The following is a 10,794-nucleotide window of genomic DNA, read 5'->3' on the forward strand; positions in this document are numbered from 1 at the left end:
CGCCCACCAGGGCAGGGCCTGGGGGCAGATGGTGCCGGCGCTCGGGGCTCCTACCACGGGGACTTGCTCTCCAGGCGGAGGGAGCTGCACAGACGGGATCAGGTCTGTGATGCGCTGCCCGACCACGTCCTCCCCAGACTCGTAGCCGTGCAGATGAGCAAAGAGACTGTCGCACGACGTTATGGCTCCCTTGGAGGAAAACCCAGCGGTAAGCCCCGTGATACAAGTTCCTTGCACTTCGGCTTCGAAGGCCACCGCACTTCAGTACCATCCCAGAGCTGCAAGCAAGACCGTCAACACCACCCCCATGCCGGGGGTGGGGGGCAAGAGGGGCACGCGAACGTCCACCGCATCGCCACGCCCTCCTCCCGCAGGCTGACCGAAAGCATCGCTTCCGGAGGCGTTCTGCGCAAGCCCAGCACCCACGGGCGGCGCGTCAGCGAGAGGCGCGGCCGCCGCATCCACGGCGCGCGTGTGAGCGCGGCCGGTCTGCCAGCCGCCGCCCCCGGGTTTCACATTCGTTATGTCACTGAGGCGGTAAAGCAGTCCTGAGTGATTACGATTAGTCCCGATTTCACGGGTGAGGCACGGACACGGGCAGGCTGGGTCCCTTCGCACGCACACGGACACTAAGGGGCTCAGCAGATGCGGGCTGACCCCCCGGAACCTTCGCACTCTCTTTCTGCCCGAAGGCGCTCGGCGGGGACAGACTCTGTCACGTGCTGGCGGAGGAGGCGCGCGTTCAGGGAGAAGCGGAATGCAAACTCACATCGCTCTGGAAAGCCACCCAGGCCGAGACCCTCTCCACGGGCTCCAGCACCACCACGCAGCACAGGCGGTGCTCTTGCTCCACCCTCTTCAGCCACACGGACACTGGGATCTTCTCCGCGCCGCGGCTCACCACGTCCACCTGTGGGCAGGGACAAGCTCGCACCCGCCCCCACCGCGGCACCGCCAGGTGCTGCTCGCCTGCCTGACGTTATGGAATTTAACCAAAGTTCAGACCAGGCTTCTGACACCGAGCTTTACGATCTGAGTGAATGTTCTAAGAGGTTTTATCATCAGCAGTCTCTGTGGTTTCTTAAAGAAACAGACATGACACACGCTGACGCTTAATTCCCTCTCGGCAGTCAGGCCCCTGGATAGGGACTTTCTCAGATGCACGAAGTGGGTTCCATTTAACTTCTTCCTGAAGCTCAGGGCTCAGCATCTAACATGCAGCTCAGCCTGTCAGCGTCTGGGCTGAACACGTCACACGGCAGGAGGATCAGAGCTCCGGGAACTCTTCCGGTCTCCCGAGCCGCCCAGTGCCACCAAACACAAGGTGGGATTTAGATGTGAGGACAGTAAATCACATTTGTCTTTTGGGAACCTGCTGTGGCACCCTGCGGGTTTGCAAATGCTACCAGCATCCTCCCTCGAGCGGGGAGTGTGCAAGGCCAGCTCACGCGGCCTCTGTTCTGGTGACGCCCCCAGCTGCTCCCCACCCTTACGCGGAGCGGAGGGCGGCACCCACGCTGACCATACCAGCCGCGTCTTCAGCGGGCTCCCAGGGGCACACTCGGGGCTGGCCACCGGCCCGGGCCCACACTCACCACCGTGCCGAACACGACAGCAGCGTGGCCGTCGGCCTCCAAGTGCTCCTCGCTGAGGGCCTCCACGACATCAGAGTCCGGCTTCAGGAAGAACTGCGTGAGCTTCTGGCCAATCAGGTCGTGGCTGCTGTACCCCAGGAGCTGGCAAGCGTTGTCATTGGCAACCAGGATCTGAGGGTTGCAGGGGGAGGAGCTGGCATCACCAGCAGCACCCCTGACTCCCAGAAATGGAGAAGGTGGCACGGGCACCAGCCAGGGAGGCCCAGAGACCCAGCCTCTCCCCAGCCACCTGTGGGCAGGTCACAGCAGTGCAGCCCTCGAGACCTCCTGCGTCTCTACTGTATGGAAATAAGAACTGACTGAGGGTCAGGGCCTCACGCATCCCTCACCTGCCAAGGTGGGTGTGCCATGTCCTCGAGACTTGGAGGCAGAGTTGGGATTTACTCGACGCTTCATGCCCGTCTCGAGTTTCGGTTCTTTGCACACAGATGCGCGTCACGCTAACCCATTTAATTCAAATATGGAGCGTGCATTCTGACTTCAGTGGAACCAACACTAGAGCAAGCGCGGGTAAACAACGGGCTGCAACCTCGCCCCGAATCTTCATCTCGATGACAGGATTCGATTTGTTTTGACTGATTCATACTTAGGTTTCCGAATTCATCTCTTTTGTTAGTATATAGGTAAAACTAGATGTTTTTCTAATTGCACTTAAAATGCACAAATTCCTGTTTGAGGTTACAGGTCGAAGGCACAGACCCCAAACCCACGGCTTCATCACTCAGCTGAGCACATACCTCCGAGGTCTTGGCATCCACAGTGAAGATGGCCTTGTTCGGGTTGCCCGCGGGGGCCGGGAGCAGGGGCGGGGAACACCCTGAGGACAGGCCACGGAGCAGGGAGCAGCAGGACGTGCTGCCCAGGGACCCGGCCGGGTCTGCCTGCTCAGGCGTGGCCGGGCAGTGCAGTTTGCTTGTGCAAATATTTTGGGCGGCCAATGATGACAGGCAGTAAGAGCTCCATCTGGCTTCTGGAAAGAAAAGGAAAGGGAGCTCCAGACCTCGCAGGGCTGCCAGGAGCTCGCCTGTGAAGCGCACGAAGCACGCGGCCCTCACCCAGCTGCTGCCAGAGTCGGGGAGGAAGGTCTCCTGAGAGGTGATTCACACTGTGCCTGAACGTCCGGAGCCCGCCTGGTCACCCCAGGGGCTCCACAGACACGCAGAACCCGCCACTTCTGTGTAAATAACACTCTGAGGTCCCTTCCCGCCCACCCAACCAAGGGGCATGCTCACGCCCACCACACCAAAGCCCACAGCCCAGCTACAGCCCTGACACTCCTTCCTGGAAAGTCACAAATCCAAGTGCTGCCTGGCATCTCTACTCCCCTCCTTCATTTGTCCCCGAGGTCACTCCTCTTCTCCAGGAAAACCACTCTCGCCAATACCTCCAGCGGCACCCCAAAGGCCTCCCCTACGCCACCCTCAGCCTTGCTGGGCCAGCCCTGGCAGAGCGCCCTGTCCCTCCGGCTCCCTGCCGCCTCCCCACTGCACCTGCTCAGCCTCAGAGCCTCCGCTCCACCCCCAGGCAGTGGCGGCTTTAAAGAGGCTCCATCAGGGGTGCGTGCCGTGGGCCCCACACTCACCCTCCAGTGGCCCGGCCGCCCACCATCCGCTTTCTTGTCCGCTCCATCCTTCTGGCAGCTCAAACACCCTACAAACCTAAGTCATCTTCCTGTCTCCTCTGGGTCCTTCACTGAGGAGTCCCCGACTGTCTCAGTGGCCCCTGCCCCGATTCTCCTCTCCATAGGCAGCCAGTCCCAAGGTCACCTCAACCACCTGGCACCTTAGGACTTGCACTGCGATGCCAGCTCTGCTTCTGCTCCCGACAGTGACCCGTCCGCAGGCCGGCTGAAGGCCAGGCTTCTGAGGGGCTGCCTGCCTGCCTCACGGGCCGCCGGGCCCTGCAGCTCTCCGGCCCTCTCCAGCTTGCTCCTGGCCACCCTCTGGACTCCCAGCCCTCCACACTCCCTGCAGGCCAGCTGGGTGCCAAGCCCCTGCCACCACTGTCACCACTGCTCATCACCTCGAGACCAGAGCCACCGCCCCTCCCCTACAGCCCCGCTCTTCCCGCTCCAGTCCTCCCCACTGTCCTAACAGACCCCTGTGCTCCAGGCCTGGCCAGCTCCAAGCGTGCCGCTGCTGTCTCCTCAAGCACCCCCAGGCGACAAGCCCTTCAGGGCCCGAGTGACGCTGTCTTTCTCATTCTGTCTGGGTACAGCGTGTCCGGACTCTGGGGGCACTGGCTGACTTGGAGCAATGGGTGAGCGGGTGGGCAGCAGATGCCCCCAGCCCCCAGAGCACCACCCCCACGCTGTGAAGTTGGCTGCCCTCACCCTATCTAGTCTGCCCGCGTCGGAGGACCGCGTGAGCCTGCAGTGCGGTCAATACACACTGGCTGAACCACTTAGCCAAACCATGTGTCATTTGTAATGCAGCCCAGGCCAGGACAGTGTCCCCACAAGCTCTGAAGTGAGAAATAACACTTCGCTCTATTTTGACCCTGAAATTTGGAGGTGAATTCCAACTGCCGGCTAAAAAGGAGTTTCCTGCCTAAGAATCACGCAGCGTGCACACGGCAGGAGGGCCTGCAGCACTGCCCACTAGCGAGCACCCAGCACCCAACCGAACAGATGTGCGATTTCACATTGTGTCGTCACAGCTGACGCCCACGACGACCAGAAGGAGGTCTTCACCGGAGAGTGCCATCCTGCTCTGGCAGAGTTTCGAAAGGCCATTCCTTCTGTTCAGGTGTCTGTGGGCCGAGGACAAGGACTTGCTGGTCTGCACAGCAGGGCCCTCGGTGGGCGCTGGCGAGGACAGGTCCCCACAGAGGCACCACTGCTCCTCTTCAAAGGCCGGCGAGCCTTTGTCCTCCATCAAGAGACGGCAGGCCACGGGACAATCGTCAACTGGAAAGCAAGGAGACGCTGATCAACGCCCACAGCGGAGAACACAGAGGTACTCGAACCAACGCATTCCCCCCGAGGCTGCATGGAGCTCGGCCCCAGGACACACGCGGCCTGGAGACAGTCGAACCCAGGTCGTGCTGACAGGTGCTCTATCAGAAACAAGCACCGGAAGAGATGGGGGAAGCAGGCAGAGGAGTGAGTGAGGGCCGTGAGGAGACCGGGCTGCAGGCCACGTGCACCGAAAACACCCTCAGCTCAAGACGTGCGTCACCAACACCACGAGGCGCCTGGAATCGCGCGTGGAGCGCCCGCTGACATCGCAGCAGGAGTCCAAGGCTGGGAGTCTGCAGACGGGTCCGCACCGGGGCTTTGTTTTTTACTTTTTATTTTTAGATACTTGTAGATTTGCATGCAGATAGAAGAAAAACTACAGGAAAGTCCCACGCGACCATTGCCAAGTTTCCTCCAATGAGACATGTTCCATAATTACAGCACAGAACAAGGGCATGGAGCCCCAGGCCAGCTGGCCTTGACGCAGCGAGGGGTCCAAGGGCCGGGGTGCCATGTCCACCCAAGGCACCATATGGACAGATTAAAGAGGAAAACTCCCATTATCATTATCAATTGATGCAGAAAAAGCATCTGACAAAACTCACCCCCCTTCCTAAGGAAAAAAACTCAACAACTGGGAAGCAGGAAAACTGCCCCGGGTGTGAGGGGCAGGTGTGAAGAAGCTGCAGCCAGCAGCACACCTAGTGAGGGCAGGCACGGAGGCCACAATCTGGCCTCCTCTGGCCAGCACTGCCCTGGAAGTCTCAGCCAGTGCACACAGGCCAGGAAAATAAGAGGCACATGTGCTGTCAGGAGGGTGTAACGGCGTCTCCATTCACAGAAGACACGGTCATATACTTAGAAAACCCGAAAGACTCAAGAACAGCAACCACCCAGTCTTTGAAGAAGGGGGTAGAAGGTAAAGGTTTTGAACAAAGAAGGACACAAATCGCATAGAAACACATGAAAAAACGATCACCGCCATTAGTCATTAGGGACGCGCAAATGAAACCCGCCATGAGCCGTCACCACACAACCACTAAGACAGCTAAGATCAAACAGAATGGCAATGCAAAGTGTGGGGGACGGTGTGGAGCAGCTGCACGTCACAGATCCCTGCTGGGAACACACGTGTACATGGGCCCACTTTGAAAAGCAGCGGGCCGCCCGCCCAAGGACACAGTGACCGCACTCCCAGGCACCTGCCCAAGAGAAGGGAAAGCGCACGGCGCACGGCACACGGCCTCCCGTGGACAACAGCTTCGCTCGCAACAGCCCACACTGCAAACGACGCACACGGCTGTCGCCTGGAGACTAGGTCAGCGAAGGGAGGTACAGCCACACGAGGGAACTGTGCTGGGCAGGAAAGGTGGATGAGCTAGTGACGCAGACAGCGCCGTGCATGGGTCGCAGAGCGGTCAGGCTGTATGAGGCGGCAGACACGATAGACACACCCTGTAGGTGCCGGTAACATAAAACCCCAGAAAAGACAAACCTAGGTCACAGGAACAGAGAGCAGAGCGGTGGCTGTCTAGGGCCGGGGGTGGGCAGGGACGGGGCTGGGCCGAGAAAGGGGACAGAGGAAACTCTTCGGGGGATGAAGAGGTCGTCTAACCTGATTGTGTTTGTGCCTGCACGGCTGTACCCGCGTCTCAGAACTCACTGAGCTGAGTACTTAGGGGCAAGTTTGAACGTCTATAAATTATATCCCAATAAGTTAAGTTTTAATGTTGATGGATGGGTAAAACAGGCATGCAGCTACAGCCAAAAAGAAAATATGTGACTTGGAAGATATAGTTGAATAAAGAGCCCAGAATGCAACAGAGAAACAAGAACGTAAAAATGTGAGAGCGAAGCTAAGAGATAAAGGCTGAGATAACCTAACATCTGGTTGGAGAGAGAATGGAGAGGGAGAACCATCGAAGAGATAAGCTTGAACGATCTTCAGTGACAAAGAAATACACCCACAGAGCAGGACCCTGGTGGGGACACTCAAGCCACCGGATGTGAAAACTCAATACGAAGCCATAGTCATTGTGTCGGTGTGACTGACAGGAATAACCAAATAGAGCAAAGGAACAACATGGAGCCCAACCAAGGGCCTCGCACCTGTCAGCACCGGACACATGACCAAGGGGGCGTAAGTTACCATCGAAGAAACACGGGCTGCTCGAATCTATGAAAATGCTGGGGCAACTCTCGGCCCCGATGGGGAACAATGACACAGAGGTATGGAAACATCATTCAGAAAAACAAACACCCACGGCCAAAGACATACTTTGTCAAAGCCAAAACACTAAACTTTTAGAAGAAAATTAGACAGACTTTCTATAAGTCTTTGGGTTGAGCAAGTTTTCTTAAACAAGACACAAAAAGCTCTAGCTATTAACTAAAACTGACAAATTTAACATTAAAGTTGAGAATGTTCCCACACCAAAAAAAAAACATTAAAAAAATGAAATAAGCCACAATTTGGGATAAGATATTTGCCACATACGTAACAGAAAATTAATATCCAGGATAGATTAAAAGGTCAGTATTTTTTTTTTCTAATTTTAAAAGACACAGCCCAATAGGAAAATGGACAAGAGATAGGAGTAAGAATTTCACAGGAGAGGAGACCCTAGTGGCGAAAAAACCTGTCACAAGAGGCTTAACTTTGTTATCGTAATCACAACTTCATACCTGCTAAATGAGCAAAAATTAAGAATTCAAACAATACCAAATGTTGATAAGATGTGGCTCAGTGTGAACCCTAACAAATTAATTTCTTTAGAAAACAATTTAAGTCAAACGTTTGCCTCCTGGGACAGTATATCCCACTGTGAGATTTATATTCTATAGAAATTCTTACACATGGGCAGCAAGTCACACACACGAATGTTCAGGGCAGCGTGGTTCACGACAACAAAAAAGATAAAAGAAAAAACCTAAACATTCATCAGCAAGGAAATAGATTTTAAATTCTGTACATTCGTGTTATAAATTACAGAATGAAAACAAATGCTACACACACAAGGACAAATCTTAGACCTATAAGTGAAAAAACTCAAGTTACAAAAAAACTATTGATAGTAAGATTACCTTTTATAATATGCCCCCAGTCTAAATATATCACTTAGGGACACACACACACGTGACAAACCCAAACTTCAGGCGGGAGCTGTCCTCTGCGGGTCCAGCAGGCTGGAATGGTGAGGACACAATAGCACAGGGTCCCCCGGTTCCAAATCTGGGTGGTAGGTTTAAATGAGTTCACATTACTATCATGATTCATGACTAACACTGTGTTTATCCTTTTGTATGAATCAACTAGTATATACTGACGAACTAAGAGATGTTTTATCCAGCAGGCGATCCTGAAAAGCAACAGCTGGATGAGCAGGAAACTAGAAAGACATTAAATAAACCATTAGAATGTGTTGCTTTCCTTCAGACAGCAACATTTTAATGTCACAGGTCTACATTTCCTCTCTAAGCATCTAAGTGCATTAATTATTCCTACAATAAACAACAATGACATAATCATTGTTTTCAACTTCTACAACCAACCTACAAAGCACAGATGGGATCAGAGCTTCACACTACCCGCGGGCCATCTGGCTGCACTGCACACCGAGCACACCACACCGCCAGCACCAGAGCCCCACAGAGCCTCCAACGCCATGGCCACAGGCTGGCCCCTGAGAGCACAGAGCCTGGCTTCACCGGACCTTAGATCACTTCCTTTTTCACGGGTTTAATTTTGAGTCAAACCCTAACCAGAAATGCCTGCAAGTCCAGGCCTAGGTTTTTAGAATGTTTTTTAAAGCAACAGCAGTTTGGGGGGGAGGTGTTGGTGGAGTGGAGGGGGCTTTACCATGGGAAACAACCCAGAGAGGATCTCATGATGCCTCAAGAGTATTCCTATTCCCGTTGCCAGTTTTGATTCCCTAGGGTGCGCGTGATGCCCACCTCAGACCCAAGAAGCAAGGAGAGGTTTGCAGGGAGCTCCTGGGAAAGTGCTCCTTCCTCTTATGGGTGAACTTCTGGAAGCAACCATCCTTCTGCCACGAGAATGCAAGCTGGGAGGCAAACTGCTCCCACACGCTGTAAAGCGGAAGTAGAACCAGCCTCAGCGTGAAGCCAGCACCACGGACAGCAGAGCAGAAGCGGCAAGAACGTCCTTCTCAGCCACCGGATGAATCCGCCCGAAAACCTGCCTTCCTCTGCACTTCAGGTTTGGGGGCCGACTGCTTCATTCACCACCAGAGCCATTCTGAGACTGCGTCTGTTTCCCGCATCAGGCACCCTAAACAATACCCAGATGATGGCTGCTGGAATGGAGGGTGTGAGCAAGGGCTTCCTGGAGGAGAGCCGGCGGAGCTGAGTCTGGCACTGTGAAGAAGCATCCAGGCAGAACCACCACAGGGAAAAGATGCCCACAGCGCCCTTGGGGAGGAGGTTAATACACAGGCAAGCAGGTGGAGATGGGTCTGGAGGAGCTGGGCCTAACTCCCAGAGCCCCTATGCCTGCCCAAGCAGGTCGCTGGGGGGGTGGGGGGGGCCCCAAAGCTACATCCTTCCAGGCAAGGAATTATGATGTCTTAAATTAAAGCAATGGCAGAAAGATGGCGAGGGGAACCCATTAGAGAAGACTCGACGAAGAACTGCAGCCAAGTCACTGGGTAAAGACACGTGGAAGGTAAGGGAATGAAAGGCATCAAGACCACATCCCAAGTTTTCAGCTCAGGCCACTGCCATTCTCTGGAGAAGAAAAACTGGTGAAGATAAGACGAAGGATAAAGCCCGGGGACGCATGGGGCATCCTGAGCGGAGATGCCGAGAAGCCGGGGACTGCACACCGCGGCTCACGCATTCATCCCAAACGTTTACTGAAAAGCTCATTTATGCAGCCAGGCACCGTCCGCAGCTCAGAGCAGACAGCCTCCGTTCCGGAGCTCACCTTCTGGAAGGACAAGCCAGAACAATGAAGAAAGCGCACAGTTAACTCCAGCTGAGGACCGCGCGCCGGGCGGGCTGGGGCTAAGGCGGAGACACTGAGGACCAGGGAGGTCCGGCCCAGGGCCCCAGGGCGCGGCGCGGGACAAACGGCCGCAGACGGCGAGCCGCCACCCGGACCGGAGCCTCACCGAGGGGGGCGAGCAGCGGCGGGGCACAGGGCTCGCACCCGCTCGTCTGAGGGCCGAGCCGGGCCCGGGCGGCGGGACCCCGTGGAGCCCGGGCCGGCTCTCTCTCGAGCGCAAGTACCTCACCTGGGGCCGGCAAGAGTCGGAGGCCAGACTTGCTTCACCCACTCGTAAGGAAGCCGATCTTCGCCTCCAGCCCCACCGGCCAATCGCAAAGCAACTCACGCCGATTGGCAGGCCCCTCAGGCCAACCACTGGAGCATGTGGGCGGGACTCATTGAGCTCGAGCGGAGAAGCCCGCGCTAACGGTTGCTAAGGACGCACTAGAAGTCTTCTACGGCGCCTCCGAGGAGCCAAAAGAGAGCCAACAGCGTCTCCGCCAGCCGGGTTCCGCAGACGCCGTTCCCTCCCGCCTTGGGTTCGAGAAGGGTGAGCAGCGCGGAGCTCGCCTTTCGGCAGCCTCGCCCTAAATGTGGGGGTCGCAAGGATGCTCCCTCATGAGACCGCACGCCCGCGGGGCCGAGGGCCAACGGAGGCTGCGGCGCCTGCAGTGAGCTGGCGCGTCCCGGGCCCCAACCCGCTCTCCCGGCACCTACGGGCGGAGCCGGCCCCGGCCCCAGCACTAGCGCAGGCGTCCCCGCCGATCCCGCCCTGCGCTGAACGTTAACTGGAAGCAGCCCGTTCACACGGGCTAAATCCGCGCGGCGGCGCCAGGACAGAGCCGGCCTATTGCACAGACGCAGCCACTGAGGCCCAGAGGCCCGCACTGCTCAGCCCCACGCGGAGACCCGCGACGAGCCCAGAGCGTCTCCCAGAGTCTCCTCTCCACTTCCCTGCAGCCACTGCTCTGTGCATGCAGCCCCGACTGCCACTGTCCTCCTAACAGCTCCTCGCCTCCAGACGCCTCCAGGGCGCTTTTAAATTACCTGCCCCGGGAAGGCGGAGTGGGCGGTGCGGGGACTGAGGACGCGTGCAGCCTCGCGGGTGGACTACAACTCCCATGAGGCGCTGGGGCGCGCAGGCGCGTCAGAGGCTCAGGCCCCTACATTGG

The 10,794-nt window shown here is 56.7% G+C and overlaps 1 protein-coding gene across 7 annotated transcripts in view; it reads right to left on the minus strand.

Annotated features, from left to right (window-relative positions):
• Window positions 1–10,792, minus strand: part of PASK (PAS domain containing serine/threonine kinase) — a 31,839-nt gene extending 21,047 nt beyond the window's left edge. For 4 of the 7 annotated variants that reach the window (XM_039861073.1, XM_039861091.1, XM_039861093.1 and 1 more), the window contains exons 1-6: window positions 10,670–10,792; window positions 4,348–4,563; window positions 2,393–2,625; window positions 1,596–1,766; window positions 770–910; window positions 55–189 (exon numbers count right to left, since the gene is read on the minus strand). In XM_039861073.1, coding sequence (XP_039717007.1) covers window positions 55–189; window positions 770–910; window positions 1,596–1,766; window positions 2,393–2,625; window positions 4,348–4,563; window positions 10,670–10,745 — 972 coding nt within the window. In that variant the 5' untranslated portion in view covers window positions 10,746–10,792. The other 3 variants (XM_039861082.1, XM_039861090.1, XM_039861089.1) reach the window with 3 other exon arrangements.
• Between the last annotated feature and the right edge of the window lie 2 nt (window positions 10,793–10,794).

The sequence above is a fragment of the Pteropus medius genome, unplaced genomic scaffold (assembly GCF_902729225.1).
Source record: "Pteropus medius unplaced genomic scaffold, Ma_sr-lr_union100, whole genome shotgun sequence".
Classification (NCBI taxonomy): domain Eukaryota; kingdom Metazoa; phylum Chordata; class Mammalia; order Chiroptera; family Pteropodidae; genus Pteropus; species Pteropus medius.